Here is a 20625-nt window from a genome sequence, read left to right as displayed (position 1 = left end):
AAAGGATTTGGCTATCACAGTGGCACAGATGGAGAACAGAGGAAGGATGCTGCTCCCTCCCCATACCCCTCCCTTTCCCCCAGGTTTGCTGTCACCAAATGAGGAATAGCTCCCAACACCCCAAGCCAGGGCATCCTAGCTGCATGCAGTGCTATGAACCATGCTCATGGCTTCTCCCTGCAGTGCAGGAGCTGTGGCACTGGGCTGACACTGCCCTCACCATGTGCATGCCCAGCGGGGACAAAGGAGGAGCAGATGGACACCACTCAGCGATGCAGCAGCTGCTGAGCAGCGTGTCCTGCAGTGCCTGCTGCATCCCAGCCCCACTGCCCATGGGAGCCTGGGGACATCTGTAGAACCACCACCAGTGCAGCTCCAGAAGCACCAGGCTGCTTGGGAACAGCTGAGGACGGGAGCCACCTTACACAGCACCCCTTGTCCCAGCATCTCTGGTATTACCTAGGATTGTGCCCCTAGTTGCTCCTCGACTGCCCCATTCCCAACATCCTGCTCACTGCCCTGCCCTAAGATGCTCGCAGCCAACCACCAGCCACTTCTTTTTTCTTTCTCCCCCAAATTTTGCACTTGCAGTCAGCACCCTGATCAGACTTTACCATCTCCATGCTCAGAGCCCTCATTGCATCTTTCCTTGTGCTGGATCATTGCTTGAACCCCCCAACCTGCAGCAACCCCACTGCTGCAGTGCACACAGGGCCCAGTGCCCCCCATGCACGCAAGCAGGGCACTATCACCAAGGCAAGCTCAGGTCTGTGACCCCAGGGTTTTATTCCCTGAGCTCTGCAGTTTCCAGCAGCCACCACAGGCTCTCAGGCAGGGAGGGCTTCCTGGAAGCATGGTGAGCACCACTGATATATCGTGCAAGCACAGTCTGCAGGCCTCACTCTCCCAGGGGTCCTCCTCCTACCCTCTGGAGGCTGACCCCAAACATTTTAGACAAGGAGCAGCTGAATTCCCAGCAGCTGGATCCCAACAGCAAGCTAGAGGTTGGAGAGGCAGAAAGGTGCTTCTGGAATGACGGAGTCCCCAATGCCTTCGAGGAGGTGGTCCCATTGAGCAAACTCCTCTCTCACATCTGCATGGGGCAGAAATGGTTTCAGGGTTACTACAGCAATAATCACCCCAGTTTCATGCATAAGAGGAGCAGCCATTGCAGGAGCAGGAAAGAGACCAAACCAGCAGCTTTCCCAAGGACTTCCCAACCAACACTTCCCCATGTCCCCTGGGCATTGCCACTTGTGCACAGAAGATGGCAGCCAGGTGGCTCGTGGCCATATGGAACGGGGATCATCAAACCAACCTTGTGCCTTCCCAAGCCCCATTTAATTCTACCTGTACCATACCAAGGTGCCTCTGCAGGAAGGCCAGAGCTGCCTGGCTGGTGATGTCCAGGCACTTGTAGGGGTCGAGGGTGCCCCTCGCATTGAAGACACGGGGGATGAGCTTCCCGGTGAGGAAGGCAAAGTCGGTCTGGCTCTGGTGCACAGATCCCCTGGGGAAGGGAAGGGAGTGTGGATAAGAGCCTCCCACTCCTGACCAGGCACCTGCCTCAGCCCCAGACTCACAAGATGGTTATTATCTTTGTCTGGCTGTTCCTGGAGCTCAACCTCTTCATTTTGGCCACACTTTCAGGGGTCTGGAACTTTTCGGTGTTGATGAAGAGCACAGGCTTGGGCACCTCAGGGTACAGCACGTTCTCCAGGGGGAACATCCATGCATCCAGGGCCACCGCGCACCTGGTGGGATGGGCACATGTGCCTATAGCCCCTCTGTGGCCTTCCCAGCCCTGGGAAGCATCCCAGAGCCACCCACCTGAACCCAGATTCCTTCACCAAGGCCAGCACAGCTGTCACCCCACCAAATGAATGGCCCATGACGGCTGCTTTAGCCAAGTCGATGCTGTCCTGCAAGAAAGACGTGCACCACAGTGAAGGCATTTTCCTGTTTTTCACACAATGTGACCTGACCCTTCCAGCCAGCAGCACCCAGGCCAGCCCTGCAGCCCCACGTACCTTCAACACAGAGAGGTCGAAGCCCTGAGGAAGGACGTTGGGGATGGATTTACCACTGCTGACGGCCCGGAAGAGCTGAAGTGCTCGTGCACATTCATTTGCTCTGTGATGAACCTGTAGTGCAAGCTGCCCCATCAGCTGAGAAAACCCTGTGGGGGTCTGCACACGTGCTGCTTACCCCCACATCTCCCAACAAGAGCTCCCCTCCGAACGCCCAGCACTCAGACACAGCTCATTTCCCTGAATTACCGCAAGCATAAAAGCAAACAAGAGGCTGCACCACAGGAGCTCCCACAGGGGATGCAGTAAATTTATTGGAACACTTTCTTCGTTATTATTATTATTAATTCACTTAATCTGATACCACAGACCACTGGAGATAACACAAAGCTCTCAAACACTCTCCATTCTGAGCCACAGCAGTGCTGCCAGAAGATGCTGCACTTCAGACCGAGGCTCTGCCCTCGGCTCATATCCCAGTCCTGAGCACACATAAAAATAACAGGCTGGGATTTAGGACTGCCAGAAGCACCTCCAAGCTCTGCATGTTCTAAAGAGGCTTCCAGCCACAGATCTCAGCTCCGTGCTTCTCTTTTAAATGAGGCAGAAATGAGCAGCGGGGAACCTCACTCAGCAGGAAGCCCTCCTGCTATCAGCTGTGCAGGGTAATCCCAGAGAGACAGCAATAGGAGAGCACCAGCAGGCCCTCAGACTCCAGAAAAATGGAGACACCTCATTAGGTGGGGTGGGTTTTTCTCAGTTCACAAGGAGAAAGCTCAGGTTCAGCCCCAGTATTAATGCAGTACAGGTTTGGGAAGGGTAGATCCCCTAGGGTGGGGGATGTGATCCATCCTGGTTTGCCCATCCCAAACCCCCTTCCACCCATACCTGATTGTTCCGAAAATAAAACTCCTTCTGTCCCTGCGGCACCTGCTGGTGGGGGATCCACTGCTCCTGGACAGCCTCTGCCGTGCAGAAATAGGTCATGGCAGCAGAGCTGTCCCTGCAGCAGCAAGGAGAAAAGGGGAACGTGGTGAGGCAGCCCTTTGCCTGGCCCCCATCCTGCCATGTATTTGGGGAGGGGTTTCCTCTCGAGGCTGCAGGGACTGTGACACCAACCTGTGCTCCAGCGCAGCCACCACAAAGCCCCAGGATGCCATCTGCATGCAGATGGATGAGTACACAGTGCTGTGAAGGGATGAGGTCAGGGCTCTGCCTTGAGCACCAGTGAGGGTTGGTGTAAGGAACCCACAGCATGGAGTTCCCATCCCAGCCCCAGTCCCCCCTACCGAAAGGCTCCCAAGCCATGTGAGAAGATGATCAACGGGTACCCACTGCTGCAGGGTTTGAAAGGTGCCTTCCAGCTCAGCGGCACTCTGCAGGAGCCTGTGAGGGACAAAAAAAAAAAAACACCCCAAGAAAAATCGAGGAGATGGGCAGCAAGGCACTGCTTGGACCCACTGCACCGACCCCAGCTCCTCTTCACACCAGGGCCCGGTGGATTGGCCTTAAGCCCACAAAAGCAGCAGGTGTGGAGGACAGGGGAATGCCTGCGTGGGGATGGGGGTTCGGCCGCCCCTCACCGACGGCGATGCTGAGCAGCGGAGCGCACCACCGCCGGCTGTGGCCACTGAAATCAGCCAGTCCGCTGCAGTACTCGTAGCGAGGGATCCAGAGCGGCCGCTCGGCCCCATCCCGGGGCACGCAGGGGTAGAAGAGGCGGAAGAAGAGCCCCTGCAGGACAGAGGGGACGGGGGACGTGGTGCTTCCTGGTCCCTCGCAGCAGCGGCCGCAAGATGTCCTCAGGAACTCAGCCCTGCCGATACCCAGCAGCCGCCCCGCCCGCCCCCACCCCATACCTGCTGCGTACGGCCCACCATGACGTCCGCGCAACCCACGCGGTGAGGTCCCTTCTCCGGGGGCAGTGCCAGCGACTGCCCCCCCCCCATGGCACCGCAGCCGAGCCTAGGCAGAGCGATGCGGTCAGCAGCCGTCCCCCAAACCTCCTCTTTCTCTTGTCACCAAATCTCCACACCGCGGCCACTCCGCATCCCTGCAAGAAAAGAGGCTCCCGCTCCCCTCCGCACCTTCCGAACCCCGCACACACCGCGGATCACAGCGTATCCCCGCCGCCGCCCCGGCTCCGTGCTGCCCTGTGCCCGGCCACGTGCTGCCCCGAGCGAGCAAAGTCCTGCAGCCGATCAGAGGTTACGGCTGTGCTTTCTCGCCCCGTGTCCCGACTCATGGACACACGCGGCTGTTAAACGCATCCCGTGCCACGTTCACACCGCAGCCGGACAGCTGACCCCGTTCCATCCCACTGTGGGGGACGTGGAAGACGGGAAGGGGCAGCTTGGCCGAGCCGGAGGTGACACACAGAGCTGCGAGCGAGGGGACGGCGCAGGGCTGACACCGGGACAGCCCCGAGCACTGCGGGAGACACGGCAGGATGCGGTTCTGCACCGCACCCACGGAGAACTACAGCTCCCAACGTGTCCTTGGCTGAGGACTGCAGCTCCCAGAACGCCCCGGGTAACCGGACTACAGCTCCCAGCATCCCCCGCAGCACCACAGCTCCCACCGCCCCTCCCTCACGCAACTCCCAGCGCTTCTCCCTAGAGTTCCTAGCGCTCCCCGTCCCGTCTACTCTGCAGCTCCCAGCGTCCCCCCAACACACTCCCCCCAACCCAAACTCCCAGTTACCCCCTGTGCCCACCCCAACTTCACCCCTCCACCCCTCACACTCAGCACCCCCCCTCCGAGCACCGACACCGCACCTCCCCGTGTCACCACTGCAACCGCACCTCCCAGTGCGGAAGACGGTCCCCAGCTCAAATCACGGTTCCCCAAAGCCCCGTGGCGCTGCTCGGCTCCGCCTGCCCCCACGCCCTCCCCCCGTCCCCACGTTCCCAGTCTTTAATTTAAACCGCTTTCGCAGCACCGCGCCCCCGATAATCCACGGCGGCGGGGGATTAAATCCCAGCGGGGCCGAGCTGTCCCCTGGGCCGGGCAAATCGCCAAAGATTTGGTTTAAAAATAATAATAATAATAATCCCTGACAATCTCCTATGCACGCAGCCCACGCGCTGCTCCACCCCGGGGAAATTGAGGCAGGTGTGGGCCCGGTTGGGCTATGGCGGTGCCACTCCCGCTGCATGCCAACTGCTCCGCTCCCCGCGTCCCCGCGGGCTGAGGCCGGCCGCGTTGTTACACCCACCGCTCGGTTCCAACGCCTGGGCTGCCGGGAGGGGTGGGGGCTGCAAGCCCCGGCCTGCCCGCCGTGCCCCGGGGCTCAACTCCGGTAGGCGGGACGAGGGTGCCCCACTCCCACACGGGACGCGGCGATGGCAGCGCTGCGGGGGTGGGCGAGGGCACGGATACACACCGGGAGGGCACCGGGACCCTCGCAGAGCCCCGCCAGGACGGGGGAACCCCCACGGCCACGTGGGCGCACCGCGATCTCTGCGGGGCGCGCCTTTTCGGTGCCGCGGGCCACGCCCACGTGGGCTCGGACAGCCAATGGGAGAGCGGGGGCGGGGACTCAGTGGCGGGGGGAGCGGGCGACCGAGTGACAGATGCGGCGGGGGGGGGAGAGAAGGGGGAGCGACAGCTCGGGAGGGGGTAACAAGAGCAAGTGAAGGGACACGGGGACGGCACCGGCGGGAGAGAGGGACGGAGCCTGTGGGGGGGACAGACAGCTCGGGGGGGAACAGACAGTGGAGGGGGGGAGAAGAAACAGCGTGAGGGGGGACACGCAGCTTGACTCGGGGTGTCAGCAGCCCGGAGGGGCACAGACAGCGCGGCGGTGGTTGTTAGTTGGGAAGAAGACGGACGGGCAGCCCAACTGATAAGGTGACAGCAGGGGGACACTCCCGGGGACACTCCCGAGGACACTGACACCCCCAGGAGGCACAACAAGGCGCTGAGAAGCGGGGGGTGCCCCCGCGCGATGAGCGGCGGAACGCGGCGGGACCCCCCCCGGGGGCCGGGACCGATGGAGTGCGGGAACCGCCCCGCAGCCGTCCCGCGGCGGCGTTAGGGCAGCGCGGGGCCCCCGTCGTGCGGCCGCGTCAGGGATGCGGAGCCGGGGCTGCGGCACGGCCGGACCCCGCGGGCAGCACCGACCGACAGCGGGCACCGGCGCCGGGACAGCGGAGGAACAGCGGAGGTACGGGGGTGACGGTGAGCCGGAGTTGTCTCCCGGAGGCTGCGGGGGGAGTCCCGGCGGGATTGACCCGCTTGGAAGGGAAACGATCATGCGACCTCGTTCCCTCCCTAGGGATTTGAAGCTGGGCCAAACGGCGGAGGGAAATGTGACCGTCGCTGCACCGAGCCCGGGAGTGAAGAGAACGCTGCGCTGGAGGAGAGGCAGTGGGAAACCCACTGAGGGAGGATCGAGGGGTCCCCCATCCCCACAGTGCGGAGCAGTGAGCACCAGGAGCCGCTCCGCCTGGGGTCGGGGACACTGTTCTTTCCACCGGACCGCAGAACCCGTCCGAGCCTGATGAGAAGCTCGTGAACCTATGCAGACCAGGAAGAAATACATTTTCCTGACTTTCCTCGCCTCTTGGCTTCTGCTTTTCTTCTTTGGAAGAGAGCAGCTGCGCCGTTTCGCTTTCTTTCCCAGGAGGAACGTCGCAGCACGCAGGAGTTGGCCCCGCTGGGCGGATCGTGCCCTCCTGCACAGCTTTGCGGAGCCCAGGGAGCTGCAGGGCAGCGGTGACACAACGCAGCCCTCACCCCGAGCCCGGCGGGCGGCACAGCTGAGCACATCCCAGGGCAGCCGGTGCCGCATGGAGAGCTGCTTCGACGCCTCCCGCTGCCAGAATGGCTTCAAGGTGTTCACGTACCCGCGGGAGCACGGTGAGCCCATGTCGGAGAGCTACAGCAAGATCCTCGCCTCCATCGAGAGCTCACGTTACTACACCCCGCATCCCGAGGAAGCCTGTCTCTTCGTGCTGAGCATCGACACGTTGGACCGCGACCCCCTCTCTGCTCACTACATCCGCAGCGTGGAGCAGAGGATCCGCTCCTTCCCGTTGTGGAACAGCGGCCGCAACCACCTCATCTTCAACCTGTATGCGGGCACCTGGCCCAACTACACTGAAGAGCTGGGTTTTGACATCGGCCACGCCATGCTGGCCAAGGCCAGCTTCCACAGCAAGAACTTCAGGCCCGGTTTTGATGTCTCCATCCCTCTCTTCCCCAGGGAGCACCCGCAGCGCGGCGGGCAGAGCGGGTGGCTGCACCACAACTCGGTGCCCCCAAAAAAGAAATATTTGTTGGTGTTCAAGGGGAAACGTTACCTGACCGGGATCGGCTCTGGTACCAGGAATGCTCTGCACCACATCCACAACGGGAGGGACATCGTGTCACTCACCACCTGCAGGCATGGCAAGGACTGGGAGAGGCACAAGGACACGCGCTGCGACCAGGACAACGTGGACTATGAAAAGTGAGTGGGATGGGGCTGGGGCCAGGTGGGGGGAGAGGCTCTGTAGGTATGCACAGGGAATGGGGATAGTCTGGGGCTCTCCTGGTTTCATTTCCATCTAGTAAAGTGCTGGTGGTTTGAGGCTGATCCATTCTGTATTAAAGTTGGAGCAATCTGGTGAGAGCAGCTCTGATCTGCAGTCGCCACTGCTGCTCCTAATATGATTTCTCTTTTTCCTAACACTGATGAATGATGCTTTTCTACTCCCCTCTGCTGTCCTCCCCTAACATAAATGTTTATTTTGGAGATGAGCCTGAAACTTCCCCCCAGCCCAGCTCAGCTCCAAGTCCCATAAAACCAACGGGTGCTTGGGCATCCTGGTTTGGACATCACAGTGTGGGCTCCCTGCCTGCAGCTTTGGAACAACTTATGGCCACACGAGAACTGATGGGAAGTATGGGACACCATCCTCAAAGTATCTTAAGAGGTACTGGGAGGTAAAAGTGGAGCCGGGGCTGTGGGCACTTGGATTAGCCAGGGCTTCAGGGAGGCTCAGGAGGATCAGCCCTCATGGTGGGGCCTTCTTGGGGACAGGGCAGTAGGACATGTGGTGGGCTGGTGGGATGGGACCCAAGGTCAGTCCTGCACTATGGGGTGGGAAATCCCCCTCCCACCCGGCCCAGGTAATCCTCTAATGCTGTTTGTGATACACGGGGATTTACACCTCACCCAGGACAGCTTTAGACAGCAGATTGATGGTGAGCACGTGGCACATGGCTGTGTCCTCCTGTGTCACCATGTGTCTTGTCCCACTTGTCCCCATGGGACACCTGGGCAGAAAGGCATCAGCATCTCCATCACACCCAGCCAAGGATGTATGCAGATGTCCCCAGGTGGGACAGTGGCAGAGGGGCAGTGAGGACAGGACACCAGGGACAGGGACTCTGAGGTTTGGAGTTGTCCTTGTTTGCTTGGGGACACAGGAAGCAGCCATGCCACTGGACCACAGGAGAAGAAGCCAGCCTTGTTCGGGGCTGCATCGCCCTCCTCACTCCCAAACAAACCAGTTCTGTGCTGGATAAAGGACAGTTGTGGCCATGCCACGGTCCTGCCCCGCTACCGCCGCCTCGGGGAGGGCTCCCTGCAGCCGCGGGTCCCCCGTGGCACAGAGCCCAGCCGGAGCTGCACAGGGGCCGTGCAGAGGGAGCACGGTGGGCACCCGGCCCGGCCCTAACAAAACAAGGAAGCCCTGCCGGCTCGATTGCCCGGAAACCACAGTGCGTCAGGAGCGGAGTGTTTGCATCGGGAGGTGCCGGCCTCGCAGCCCGGCCGGCGCCAGGCTCCCCACCACGGCCGCCTGCGAGAGAAGGATGCCCGGCCACTGGGGACACATCGCGTTCCCGTGGGGCAGGTGGCGGTGGGGTATCCCTGGGATATGGCAGAGGCAGAGCGTGCCCATGGAGTTTTTGGTCGGATGGGTTCTCTGGAGGTGCATTTTGTTCCTAAAGGTTTGTGTTGCTGGCGCCTCAGCGCTGGGCTGGCTTCCTGCAGGGATGCTGCAGCACACACAGAGGGGCTCATCCTTACCTCACAGCCACCCCAGCAGCTCCCCGAGCCTGGAGGTGGCCGGCGCTGACCCCACATCCTCACCACAGCCAGGTCCAGGGGACCTTCCCCTTCGGGTCAGCAATATTCCACATCGCTTTGGCCTCGCAGTCCCCCCCATCCCACCCAGGACCCATCCTCTTTATGTGCAGGAACAGACAAGGTCTGTCCCACCCAAACGTCAATATTGGCTTTTCCGGTGCGGTCGCAGGGCTCTGTGAATGCCTCTCCCTGCAGCTGCACAGAAGGGGCTTTCACAGCCAGGGGGATGCACTGCCCGCAGCCCCCCCAGAGCGGTGCCAAGACTCAGCGCAGTTTTGGGGCTCAGGGATTTGGGTGCTGACTGTGCACTGTGCCTCATTGCTGGGGAGCGGATGGTGTTGAGCCCACGCCTGACTCCCCTTCCCCTGCCAGGTTCGACTACCAGGAGCTGCTGCACAACTCCACCTTCTGCATCGTGCCCCGTGGCCGGCGTCTGGGCTCCTTCCGCTTCCTGGAGGCACTGCAGGTACCAGGGGGCTGCAAGGGCATGAGGGACCATCCTCGGTGTCCCTGTGCTCATGGGGTCCTGCGCAGGCTGCCTGCATCCCAGTGCTGCTGAGCGACGGCTGGGAGCTGCCCTTCTCTGAGGCCATTGACTGGGGCAAAGCGGCCGTGGTGGGCAGTGAGCGACTGCTCCTGCAGGTACTGTAGTGCTGCCCCACGTCCAGCACCAGGAGTTGACTTGATAGGAGGTGTGAGATGAGAACCCCATTCCTCCCATCCTGCAGATCCCCTCTGCTGTCCGCTGCATCCGCCCGGAGCGCGTGCTGGCATTCCAACAGCAGACCCAGTTCCTGTGGGACGCGTACTTCTCCTCTGTCGACAAGATCGTGCACACCACACTGGAGGTAAGCCTGGCCCCAAAAAGTCCTCCCGGGTACCAGGAACACCTCGGGGTGCTGATGTCCTCACACAGATCATTCGGGATCGGCTGCTCCCGCACCGCTCACGGTCCCGCATCCTCTGGAATGCACTGCCTGGAGGGCTGCTGGCACTGCCCGACTTCTCCACGCACCTCGGGGACTTTCCCTTCTACTACCTGCAGCACGGTAGGACCCCGTGCCACGGCGTGCTCTGTGTGCCTGATGCCTGCTTCCACACCTCTCCTTTTCCCCCACATTGCAGGCTCCGGCCCCTCTGACAAGTTCACAGCACTGCTCCGGGCTGCTCCCCCGTTGGGCTCCCTCTCCCAGCCCACCCTCAAGCTCATCCAGGCCGTCTCCAGGTCCCAGTACTGTGCACAGGTGGGGAGGGATAGGGCTGGGAGAGGGCTGGGGTGGGATCAGGGTGGGAGGGAGGTGGAAGTGTGGCAGTGATTGTGTCACCCTCAATGTCCCCTGCTTGCAGCAACTGGACCACCTATGGTTTTATTCTGGGGCTGGTCCAAATCCTGGTGTAATGTTTTTGGGATGGAAGAGGTGCAGCCCTATGTGGAGAGCTGGGCTGGAGGCGGTCCCACTGCAGGACCAGGAGGGTTCAGCCCCAGCTGCCCTGCAAACACTGATAACAGACTTCAGGGAAAGCCCCTCCACTGTGCCTTTCCTCCTCCTCCTCCAAAGATCCTGGTGCTGTGGAGCTGCGAGAAGCCACCGCCACCGAGTGGGACATGGCCACAGACTGCTGTGCCTCTCACCATCATCCAGGGCAGGACGAAGGTACACAGAGCAGGATGCAGGGAGCCGGGGTACACACCCCACAGTACATCCCATATTGAACTCCCACCTCTGCTGCAGCTCAGCGACCGCTTCTTCCCATACTCAGCCATTGGGACGGACGCAGTGCTCAGCCTGGATGAGCACACCAGCCTCTCCACCAGCGAGGTGAGCACTTCCCAGCCCCATGGATCTGGGCAGGATGCGTGGTGGTCACTGCAGAGCTGGTAGTGAGTGCTGTCCCCATATCCCATAGCTCAGGGACAGGCAATGGGGTGGCCATCAGCCTCCTCTCACGAGTCCCTGTGAAGGTTGAGGTGATCCCATCCCCTGCCCTTTGCAGGTAGATTTTGCCTTTGTGGTGTGGCGCAGCTTCCCTGAGCGCATCGTGGGCTTCTCTGCATGGAGCCACTTCTGGGACCCCGAGCAGAAGCGCTGGGGCTACACCTCCAGGTGGACCAACAAGCTCTCCATCGTCCTCACCACCGCCGCCTTCTACCACAGGTACCTGGGTGGATGGGGAGGGCCCCGTGGGGCTGTGAGGCTGAAGCCTGCCCTCCTCATTCTCCACAGGTATTACCACAGCCTCTTCACGGAGTACCTCCCCGCGGGGCTGCGGGAGCTGGTGGACAGCCTGACCGCCTGCGAGGACATCCTTATGAACCTGCTGGTGGCTGCTGTCACCAAGCTGCCTCCCATCAAGGTCACACAGTGGAAGCAGCACAAAGAAGCTGCGTCTCAGCCGGTAGGATGGCATCCTGAGGTTCAGGGACACCTCAGCTGGGGGCAGAGCCCTTCACCCTGCATTCTCCTCCTGCCCAGGTGAAGGACACAACAGCAGGCAGCACCCGGCGTTTCTCCCAGCAGCAGGATTGCCTCAACCAGCTGGTGGACTGGTTTGGCTCCATGCCCCTCATATCCTCCCAGCTGCGCCTCGACCCAGTGCTCTTCAAGGACCAGGTCTCTGTCCTGCGCAAGAAATATCGCTACTTGGAGAAGCCCTGAGCTCAGCCGTGCAACCCAAACCCCTGCACAGACCTCGCAGGGCATGGCACAGCCCTCCTGGACCAAGCGCTGCCACGGGGCTTTATTCCTGATTGGGTTTTACCAGTACAATAAAGATCGGTGGAGGTGCAAAGTCTGACATGGGGTGAGCATACCGTAGCCAGCAATGGCACAGCGCTGTGCCAGCTCTCACAGCACCTCTGGGCTCAGCAGTCGCTGCTGTGCTCCTGTGTTTGGTTCCCGAGCAGCAGCACAGCACCGGGAGCTGCGCTGTGGCCGCGGGTGCCCCATAGCCATCCCTGCCCCACACACTGCAGGGCCACCTCCCAGTCCTTGTGTCCCCGTGATGCTTTCCTGCCACCATCCCCACTCCGCAAGCAGCTGGCCGGGAGGGCTGAGCTTCCCAAAAGTAAACAGAGCAGCGATAAGGGGTGAGAGCAGGCCGAGCCGGTCCTCCCTCCCCCAAACGGAACAGCGGGACCGGGGGCTCCTCCCTCTGCACCCCTGCATCCCGCTCTCCCCCCAACGCTCCCCAGAGCTGGAGGGGAAAAAGCGTTGTTTCAGGCGCTTTTCTCAGCTAAAATAGTGAAAAGCAAAGCAAGCGCTGCCCCCCCGCCTCCTCCTGCAGCCCTGGCTCTGCTTTCACTGCCGTCACTCCCCGATAAAACCCCGCTGCCTCCAGACTCAACATCGCCCATCCCGAGGCCGTCCCCCGCGGGCACCCGGCGCTGCTGTTTGCTCGCGTTTATTTTCCTCGTATTAAAAAAAAAATTGGTGGGAGAAGGACGGGGAGGAACGGCGGGGCTCAGCGTCGCTCAGTCGCTGGGAGGCTGACACTCACGGCAGTCCCGCATGTCCTCGGAGTAGCTCTCGATCTGGATGGTGGTGGTGTGGAAACGGAAAGCGCGCTGCAGCCGGGAGCTGGCCTCCTCCAGCACCTCCTGCGAGTCGGCACCCGCATCTGCAAGGAGCCCGGAGGGGTGTTGGAGGCCGGGGGAACCCCCCTGCGTCCCACCCCTCCCCCCCGGCCCCGCATCCCGCAGCACTCACTGATGGCGATGTGCACAGAGAGCAGCGGCTGCGAGGCTGTCAGCGCCCAGATGTGCAGGCTGTGCACCGCCTCCACGCCGCCCACCGCCAGCAGCGTGTCCCGCACCGCGTTGAAGTCCATCCCTCTGGGGGTGCCTGGAGGGACGCGGGGTGGGATGGAGACAAGGCATCTACGGGAGGGGGGCACATATCACCAGCCCCCGGGGGGCTCCCTACCCTCCATAAGGACGAGGAGGACGTCGCGGAGGATGGTCAGCGTTGTCCCCAGCACCAGCACGGAGAAGAGGAAGGTGCAGATGGGGTCCACATACTTGTACTCGGGCTGGGAGGGGTGGGAGCAGGTGAAACCCCCCCAAGTGCAGCCAAATCCCCACTGGCGCTCAGCCCCATCTCACCTCACGGCTGGACAAGCCCACGTTCCCCATGTCTCCCTCCCCTCCAGACCTTAAAGAAGATGATGTAGGATGCAATGAGGACGCCGACGCTCTGCAGCAGATCCCCCACCACGTGGACGAAGGCCGCACGGACGCTGGCATTGGGCTGTTCATGGGTGTGGGGCTGCTCATGAGCCCCTCCATGGCTGTGCCCATGCCCCGTTTGATGCAGAGCTGCTCCCATCCTGCAGGCAGGGCAGCAGTGACATCCCCCAGCCACCGACCTCCTGCCAAGGGGGTGACAGCACATCATACATACACGATGTTGACGGCCACGGCGCAGGCAGAGGTGATGAGCATGACGCTGCCCTCGATGTCGTAGTCACCCAAGAGCAGGCGTTGGGCCGCCAGGTACACCAGGACTCCTGTCACCACCCAGATGGACAGCACAGAGAGCAGGGCCCCCAGGATCTCTGCAGACAGCCCTCAGATGTCACTGTGCCGTGGGGACGGCACACAGTGGGGCTGCAGCAGGATCCTGAGGTTACCTGCCCGGTGCCAGCCAAAGTTCATGGTTTTGGTGGCGGGACGTGAGGACACCCAGAGGGCAAAGAGGCTGATCATGATGCTGGCAAAGTCCGTCAGGAGGTGGGCAGCATCCGTCAGGATGGCCAGGCTGTGGGCCAGGTACCCGCCTGCAGCATGGATGGGGGATCCCCATCCAGAGCCAAACACAGACTGGGTCACCCCACTGCAAAGCAGGGAACCCTGCCCCATTGATCAGAACAAGAGGGGCCATGCAGGGCAATGTGTTCACCCAGCACTCACTCACCCACAGCTTCCCCCACCATGAAGATGAGGCAGATGCCAGCAGCCACATAGAGCTTCCTGCGCGCCCGCTGCTGCTGGCGGGGGTCACTGCCAGCCCCCCCTGCGTGGCAGTGCCGGCGGTGCCGTGCTCTCAGCTCCAGGGTGGGCGCCTGGCCCTGCACCGAGCCCGCTGTGTGCTTCTGTGCCATCCCCAGGTAGGACCTGCAGGGACGGGTGACATCGGGACACCCGGCTGGGAGATGTGGGGGAGGGAGGAGGGGACCTGCAGCCCGCTCTTTGCATTCAGCCCTGCTCCTACGTGTCCCCTTCCCCAGGTCCTCTCCCTGAACAGATGGCTTTGGCCACGGGGACCCATCCGGGAGCCCCGTGAGGGTACACGCAGCCCCTCCGTGCACCCCCTTACCTGCCCGTGCCCTCGCCCAGCAGCTGCTGCTTCTCCCCTCCGCCCGCTGCCATCCCTCGGAAGCCGGCGCTGGTGACCCCGCTGCGGGTCCTGCGCTGGTGGCAGCTGCGGCCGCGGCCGTGTGGAGCGCCGGGACCCGTGTGCAAAGCCAGGCCGGGGGAGGAGGGCCAGGCCGGCTGCAAAGCGTCTGCTGAGCCTCGCCCCAGGCTGGCCGTGCCGCAGCCCGCAGCCGGGGGGCTCTCGGTGTAAGGGGGGGCAGCTCTGGGCATCCCCACGTGCATCCCAGGGGCACATCATAAGCCACATGCAGGATGTGGCTGCACCCCTCAAGGACAGGGCTGCATTGACCCCCCCCCGTGCACTCCCTTCTCACCATGGGAACCCCCCTCCCCCCCAGTTTAAATCCAGCTGGGCAGGTGGATCTCGCCTGGGGTCTGTGGTTGGACACCCCCATAGCAGCAGCCGCCCCCCATTGCCCCCAGGGGCAGCACTGATTGCGGTGGGGCTGACTGCAGTCACAGCACAGCACCGAGCACTGCTTTCAGCACTGCCTCAGTTTACTCTCAACCCTGAGCTGGGTTTATGTTGGTACAGGAGAACCCAACTGTGCCGTGATTTTGGACCCATGTGAGCTCAGCTCCATGCTGTCCCCTTTTGGGGCTGGCAGAGTCTGGAGCACCATCACCCCATGTCCTTGAGGCTGGGTAAGCACTGGGATAAATCTTGCCGGGTGCTGACCTGTCACATCCCGGGAGTGTGGCCAGCATGGGCTGCCAGTGCCACCGGAGGTGTTAATTAGGCTGAGAATTTGGCTCTGGTCCCACACCAGGGAACCCTCCCACATCCCCAAACCCATCACAGGGACGAGTGAGAAAATGAGAGGTGAGGGGGAAAAAAAAGCCAGAGCACCGGTTTTCTGTACAAAATACACAACTCCATTACAATTATATACAAAACAAGGAACATATAAAATGTGCGGAATAGTCCTCTTGGCACCCGTATAGAAAAGTGTCCTGTACTGGAGCTGGATGGCTGGCCCCGTCAGCGTGTCCCCAGGTTCTGTCCTGGACATCCTGCGTCCTACTGGGGGGCTGCAGAGGGAGAGGGCAGTGAGTGGGACTTCATCAGCCCTCCATCATCCCCTGTCTGTGGAGGTTCCACCGTGATGCTGCTGATGCTGGTACAGAGAGGGATGGCCCTACCTGCCACCACCCTTTCGGGTTCTGTGTCTCCTGTATCTTCTTCCACCTCCTCATAGAACTCATCCTCCTCATCTGCAAATGGGCACCAGATGTCAGTGAGGTGCAGCTGCTGAAGGACCCTCATTTCCAGGTCCCAGAGGGGTTTTTGGGGTGGGATTACCTGGCTCAAAGTCCAGGGCGCGGACGGCATCGGCGAGGTGCTCAAGACTGACTGTGAAGGCGTCCATGTTCTCATAGCCTTGCTCAATCTTCTCCAGCCTGCCACCTTTGGAAGCCTCCACAATCCTGGGGGAGGGAGCACAGCGTTGGTCCCACAGCCCCGAGCGTAGAGCAGAGCCATACAGCCCACATCTGGCAGGGGATGGAGATCCCCCAGCTTCCCCCAGTTTGGGCACTTACGTTTTAATGAGCTGCTTGGCGTTCTGTGGGAGTAAAAGGAAAGGTGAGGGTGTCAGAGCAGCAGCAGCCAGCATGTCCCTGTGCCACCAGGACGTGGCACAAGGGGTTCCCTATAGGAAGCGAGGGCTTTAGGGGTTGAGGGTCTCACCATGAGGAAGGCGGCCCCGCCGGTCTCCTCCATGGCCTGGATGGCCGTCTCTACCAGCCGGCTGGACTTCTCCAGCTGCTCCTTGTACTTGTGGATGAGGCCCTGCACAAAACCTGTCTTGTCCTCCTGCTCACGGGTGATGCGTCCCAGCAGCTCCGTCTTCTTCTCCTCCAGCAGCGCTGCAAACGCATCAAAACGTGCACAGAGCTCCTGCTTGGCCGCCTCGCTGTTCTCCTGTGGGGACAAAGCTGTGTCCTTCCAGCTCCTGTGTCCTCTGCTCAGGGGCTGGCTCCCCCAGCACTTGGTTTTGGGGGCCACGTTTCCCTGTCCCTCACCTCAGTGCTGCGACAGGAATCCTCCAGCTGGGAGATGATGGTCTGGATGCGGTCGTTCCCCGCCACTAGCATGGAAATGCAGTTGTTCAGCTCGCTCTGGTCAGGGACAGATGGACAGAAGCAGCTTTAACCCCTGCAGGGCAGGGATGGGTGCTGCCAGAATATCACGGTCCATCCCCCATCCCACAGGCTGAGAGGGGGGGCGTCACACTAAATATAGAGCTGTCTCCTGGTCAAAGTCAGCCCGCTGCCTATTAATACCCCATGAGGCATCCCAATGCTATTTGCAGCCACCCTAGCTCAGCACATCGCCCAGGTCTGGCCATGCCCCACCGTGGCCCCATGTTCCCCCCGTGGCACCTTCTGGCCCTGGAAGATACTCTGTAGAGGGGCCACTTCGCAGTCCTTGTGAGCACCGAAGACTTTGCACATGGAGCAGGTGGGGACCTCGCAGGTGACGCAGTAGATGTTGATCCTCTCATCCTCGTGCTCCTTGCACATGGGGTGCTCCCCCTTCTTGAGCGGCCTGCTGGAGAGAGCAGCCCGGCCATGATGACATCCCCAGCATGATGACATCCCCACCATATTGATACCCCACCGTATTGATATCCCCATCGCGGTGACATTCCCACCATGGTGACATCCCCACAGCAGTGACCTCCCCACCAATGCAGAACTACTGCCCCATAACCGGATCCTGGCTCCCATCCCCCCGCATGCCCAGTAAGCCCAGTTTGCAGCAGTGTGTCATCAGCCATGGCAGCAGTTGGGGCCACGCTCCAGGGATGCTGCACAAGCTCCTAATTTTAGCTGAGTGCTGCTGGCATTTATTATTATCATCCAACGTGTGACCCAGGCAGGGGCTCCAGGGAGCTCAGGGGGGTGACAGCCATTGAGTCACTACTGGGGGTTTCGCCAGCTCCCCCCCGGGGGCTGCAGCCACCTGCCACGTGCCTTCCATCCCTGTTCCCATGGTGCTGGAACAATATTTACAGTGGGGCAGGAGAATGGGGAGACAAACCCATGTCTGGGTCCTTTAAAAACCTTAACCCCCCTGTCTTTCCCCCTCCTGCTGCGCCTCTGCCACTGAGCAATGCCATCAGACTCCTCAGGCTGTCCCCCTGTCCCTTATCACTCCCTGCTGTCACAGGCAGAGCCTGGATTTGTCCCTCACACCCCTTATCTTCAACTTAAAGCAAAGCTGCATGGTGCCAGGTTGGGGGCAGGATTTGTTCTTCTGCCACCCCCCTACGGTCCCCCTGTCCCCAGGGAGCAACTGCAGACCAGAATGGGAGGGAGGTTTGGGCTGGGAGATGGAGATTTGGGTTGAGGGTAAAGATTTGAGTTGAGAATGGAGATCTCAATTGTGAGCTGGAGATTTGGGTTAGGGACAGGTGGGGGGGGAGCACCAAGCCAGCCCCCTCAGTTTCTCGCCCAAAACAACATGACGTGGCAGTCCCTGTGTCCCCTTGGGACCAACCTGGAGAACTCCTGCTTGTAGATGTCGATGATGTTCTCCACCAGCAGGTTCCTCTGCAGCCCGTAGACACCGTGGCGATCCAGCAGGACCTCGTGGCGGCACGTAGGGCAGCGGAACCGGCCCCCCGAAATGATGCTGCTGCCTCGACTCTGCCAGTACGGATTGGCAGCCTGGAGGGGGACAGGGACATCGGAGTGTCCCCAGGTGCCCCCGCAGAGCATCCTGGAGCAGGGCAACGTCCAGGGGGGTCCTCATCTCACCTGGAAGATGTCGTTGGCACACTTGCGGCAGAGGTTGTGCTGGCAGGGCAGGATCACCACAGGCTTGCTGAACATCTCCAGGCAGATGGGGCACAGCAGCTGTTTCTCCAGGCTCTCCATGGGGCTGCCATCGCGCAGGATGCTGGGCTGGAAATCCATCGGTACGGTACTACTGCTCCTCCTCAGAGCAACCCCAGTTCTGCTGCCGGAGCCCCTCGCTCAGCTTTTATCCATCGCCCAGCAGTCACGTGGAGCTGGCTCGAGTGTCTGAAGGCATCACCTGTCACATGGTGGTGACAAGCAAGGCGCGCGGCCGCAGTAAACAAGCTGGGGACATGCTGTCCGTATGGCCCTGCTGGGGGACACGGGGGGACCTGGGGGGGTCGGTGCTGTGTGGACTCGGGACGAGGAAGCGCCAGGCTGGAGGTTTGCATGGAGCATTGCCCTTTAAACCCCCCAAAATGCAACCACTTGTGGGTGCAAAGCACCTGCAGGGCGGCTGATGGCTTTTTAGCTGAACCGCGGCTCCTGGGGGATGCAGCAGGTGCGCTTGGTGCATGCAGCCTCCCCTCCTCACGCTTCTCTCCACCCCAAAAATCCATGTAGCAGCCTGCAAGGAGGTCACCAAGGACAGCAGCACCACGCTGTACAGCCCGCCTGCCCGGCCGTGCCCCGCGCTTGTTTGCAAAACCTGACCCAGAAACATCATCAGGAAAACAGGAGCGTGGCCCCTCCAGACTGCCCCCGCTGGGAGCAGCCCCGATCACATTGCCCGGCTGTCAGCTGGCACACCAGTAAACAGGGTGTTCTTCCAAATCACAGCACCGGTGCACAGGGAGACCTGTAAATATTGGCAGCTGCAGGGAAGAGGATAATTATAACACCTCTGCTGTGGGTCACGGGACGGGTGGGGTGAAGTGGATGCTCTGTTCCCCACAGAGCCTATGGGCAGGAGGTGCTGCAAGTGTTCAAAGGGACGGGTGGTGAGATGCTGGGGTATGTGGGTGGTGGGTGCACAGAGTTATGGACACACAGAGGCATAGATGCATAGGTACACGGGAACAAGGATGCACAGCTATCTGTCTAGAGGGGTGTAGGAGTGCACAGGTACATGGGTGCACAGATACATGAGTGCATGAGTGCACAGATACATGGATGCATGAACAGGCGGGTACAGGAGTACATGAGTATGAGGTTACATGTGTAACTTGGGTGCATGAGCACACAGGCTGCAAAGGTACAGAGATGCATGGGCACATGGGGTACACAACTACGTGGACACGTGGGCACACAGCTGTATGATTACACTTGTGCACATGGACAAAGGCCCATGGCTGCATGTTGCAGGGGCTCTGATTTTAGGTAGCTCCCCTACGAAGACAGGCTGAGGGAGCTGGGCTTGTTCAGCCTGGAGAAAAGAAGGCTGCGGGTGACCTCAGTGCAGCCTTCAGTACCTAAAGGGAGCCTACAGACAGGAGGGGAATCAACTCTTGGAAAGGGGAGATAACAGCAGGACAAGGGGAAATGGTTTGAAGTGGAGGGAGGGAAGATTGAGGTTGGATGTCAGGGGGAAGTTCTTTACAGAGAGAGTGGTGAGGTGCTGGAACAGCTGCCCAGAGAGGCTGTGGATGCCCCATCCATCCCTGGAGGTGTTCAAGGCCAGGTTGGATGGGGCCCTGGGCAGCCTGGGCTGGTGTTAAAGGTGGAGGTTGGTGGCCCTGCATGTGGCAGGGGGTTGGAGATTCATCATCCTTGAGGTCCCTTCCACCCGGGTCATTCTGTGATTCTGTGACTTTGCCACAGATGCACCCCCCGGGGAGGGGCAGCCTGTGGTTATTCCAGACGCTCCTTCCAGGAAGGCTCTCACATGTCAACCAAGTGACCTCGCCGAGGCCGGCCAAGCACATCTTGCAAAATTGTCCCCGTTTTGGCACTGGGAGCCCTTCCAGGGAGGTTTGTACATTGAGAGCACACGGGGGAGAATTGGGGGGGGGGGTGACCACCGGATGCACACCTGTCCCAGTGCTGGCCCCGCCTGCTGAACTCATCAGTGCTGGACTCCGTGAAGGGGATTCCCACGAGAGGATGGGCTGTAAAGTCCCAATCGGTTTCCCGGCCCTCCTCAGCCCCCAGTTGGCTCCGAGCAACGCAGGCACGGCTGCCAAACCAAGGCGGGGCGCTCAGCACTGCACACACAGCAACCGTCTGCTCCCTGCTGCCATTGAGGACAGCGGAGCATCTCCGAGCTGCCACCGAACGGGCAGGTGAATAAATGGATAAAGAAATAGATGGGTAAATAGAGGGATAGGTAAACAAACGGCTAAGTGAATAAATAGGTGAGAGAGGGTAATTAAACACAGAGGTAAATGAATAAA

The 20625-nt window shown here is 60.8% G+C and overlaps 4 protein-coding genes across 12 annotated transcripts; 1 reads left to right on the top strand and 3 right to left on the bottom strand.

Annotated features, from left to right (window-relative positions):
* Positions 1 to 769: 769 nt before the first annotated feature.
* Positions 770 to 5541, bottom strand: PAFAH2 (platelet activating factor acetylhydrolase 2). 6 transcript variants are annotated; one of them, XM_019622820.3, is made up of 11 exons: positions 5248 to 5541; positions 3890 to 4083; positions 3614 to 3764; positions 3320 to 3416; positions 3150 to 3218; positions 2919 to 3033; positions 2031 to 2144; positions 1831 to 1922; positions 1584 to 1754; positions 1362 to 1510; positions 770 to 1093 (listed from the first exon to the last, which is right to left on the bottom strand). In XM_019622820.3, exons 2-11 carry the CDS (start codon positions 3977 to 3979, stop codon positions 999 to 1001), a joined length of 1143 nt encoding a protein of 380 aa, XP_019478365.2. In that variant the 5' UTR covers positions 3980 to 4083; positions 5248 to 5541; the 3' UTR covers positions 770 to 998. The 6 variants fall into 6 exon arrangements, with proteins under 6 accessions (XP_019478365.2, XP_085064683.1, XP_085064681.1 ...); XM_085208557.1 differs by having other exon boundaries at positions 3890 to 3995; XM_085208555.1 differs by lacking the exon at positions 5248 to 5541 and adding an exon at positions 4808 to 4916.
* Positions 5542 to 5730: 189 nt separating this feature from the next.
* EXTL1 (exostosin like glycosyltransferase 1) lies at positions 5731 to 11901 on the top strand. Of its 3 annotated transcripts, XM_085208551.1 has the most exons (12): positions 5732 to 6198; positions 6310 to 7485; positions 9484 to 9577; positions 9646 to 9753; positions 9840 to 9959; positions 10028 to 10160; positions 10237 to 10355; positions 10671 to 10766; positions 10845 to 10931; positions 11107 to 11267; positions 11337 to 11508; positions 11586 to 11901. In XM_085208551.1, the coding sequence occupies exons 2-12, from the start codon at positions 6554 to 6556 to the stop codon at positions 11766 to 11768; spliced, it is 2205 nt and encodes a 734-aa protein (XP_085064677.1). In that variant the 5' UTR covers positions 5732 to 6198; positions 6310 to 6553; the 3' UTR covers positions 11769 to 11901. The 3 variants fall into 3 exon arrangements, with proteins under 3 accessions (XP_085064678.1, XP_085064677.1, XP_085064676.1); XM_085208550.1 differs by having other exon boundaries at positions 11107 to 11508; XM_085208552.1 differs by lacking the exon at positions 9646 to 9753 and having other exon boundaries at positions 5731 to 6198; positions 11107 to 11508.
* A 596-nt stretch (positions 11902 to 12497) lies between these two features.
* On the bottom strand, positions 12498 to 14622 carry SLC30A2 (solute carrier family 30 member 2). Its single transcript, XM_085208643.1, has 8 exons — positions 14427 to 14622; positions 14025 to 14224; positions 13741 to 13887; positions 13512 to 13665; positions 13263 to 13437; positions 13035 to 13140; positions 12819 to 12953; positions 12498 to 12729 (listed from the first exon to the last, which is right to left on the bottom strand). The coding sequence occupies exons 1-8, from the start codon at positions 14477 to 14479 to the stop codon at positions 12584 to 12586; spliced, it is 1116 nt and encodes a 371-aa protein (XP_085064769.1). The 5' UTR covers positions 14480 to 14622; the 3' UTR covers positions 12498 to 12583.
* Positions 14623 to 15338: 716 nt separating this feature from the next.
* TRIM63 (tripartite motif containing 63) lies at positions 15339 to 18470 on the bottom strand. Of its 2 annotated transcripts, none has more exons than XM_010723380.4 (9): positions 18251 to 18470; positions 17991 to 18160; positions 16871 to 17036; positions 16511 to 16606; positions 16176 to 16409; positions 16028 to 16050; positions 15789 to 15913; positions 15629 to 15700; positions 15339 to 15517 (listed from the first exon to the last, which is right to left on the bottom strand). In XM_010723380.4, the coding sequence occupies exons 1-9, from the start codon at positions 18407 to 18409 to the stop codon at positions 15507 to 15509; spliced, it is 1056 nt and encodes a 351-aa protein (XP_010721682.1). In that variant the 5' UTR covers positions 18410 to 18470; the 3' UTR covers positions 15339 to 15506. The 2 variants fall into 2 exon arrangements, with proteins under 2 accessions (XP_010721682.1, XP_003212587.1); XM_003212539.5 differs by having other exon boundaries at positions 16871 to 17039; positions 18251 to 18467.
* Positions 18471 to 20625: the final 2155 nt, after the last annotated feature.

This window comes from Meleagris gallopavo, chromosome 25, assembly GCF_905368555.1.
Source record: "Meleagris gallopavo chromosome 25, MGAL_WU_HG_1.1, whole genome shotgun sequence".
Lineage (NCBI taxonomy): Eukaryota > Metazoa > Chordata > Aves > Galliformes > Phasianidae > Meleagris > Meleagris gallopavo.
This window is presented reverse-complemented; position numbering and strand designations above follow the sequence as displayed.

Coding starts and splice junctions, on each gene's coding strand:
- TRIM63 (XM_003212539.5), bottom strand. CDS start 18,409: ATGGATTTCCAGCCCAGCATCCTGCGCGATGGCAGCCCCATGGAGAGC. Junction 16,410..16,510: donor ATTCCTGTCGCAGCACTGAG/GTGAGGGACAGG, acceptor TTGTCCCCACAG/GAGAACAGCGAGGCGGCCAA. Junction 15,701..15,788: donor CGCCCTGGACTTTGAGCCAG/GTAATCCCACCC, acceptor GCCCATTTGCAG/ATGAGGAGGATGAGTTCTAT.
- EXTL1 (XM_085208550.1), top strand. CDS start 6,554: ATGCAGACCAGGAAGAAATACATTTTCCTGACTTTCCTCGCCTCTTGG. Junction 10,356..10,670: donor GGTCCCAGTACTGTGCACAG/GTGGGGAGGGAT, acceptor CCTCCTCCAAAG/ATCCTGGTGCTGTGGAGCTG. Junction 10,932..11,106: donor CCAGCCTCTCCACCAGCGAG/GTGAGCACTTCC, acceptor TGCCCTTTGCAG/GTAGATTTTGCCTTTGTGGT.
- PAFAH2 (XM_019622820.3), bottom strand. CDS start 3,979: ATGGGGGGGGGGCAGTCGCTGGCACTGCCCCCGGAGAAGGGACCTCAC. Junction 3,417..3,613: donor GCTGCTCAGCATCGCCGTCG/GTGAGGGGCGGC, acceptor TGTCCCTCACAG/GCTCCTGCAGAGTGCCGCTG. Junction 1,923..2,030: donor TCGACCTCTCTGTGTTGAAG/GTACGTGGGGCT, acceptor TCTTTCTTGCAG/GACAGCATCGACTTGGCTAA.
- SLC30A2 (XM_085208643.1), bottom strand. CDS start 14,479: ATGGCAGCGGGCGGAGGGGAGAAGCAGCAGCTGCTGGGCGAGGGCACG. Junction 13,438..13,511: donor GCCGTGGCCGTCAACATCGT/GTATGTATGATG, acceptor CCCTGCCTGCAG/GATGGGAGCAGCTCTGCATC. Junction 12,730..12,818: donor CTCTGTGCACATCGCCATCA/GTGAGTGCTGCG, acceptor GGCTCCTTGCAG/ATGCGGGTGCCGACTCGCAG.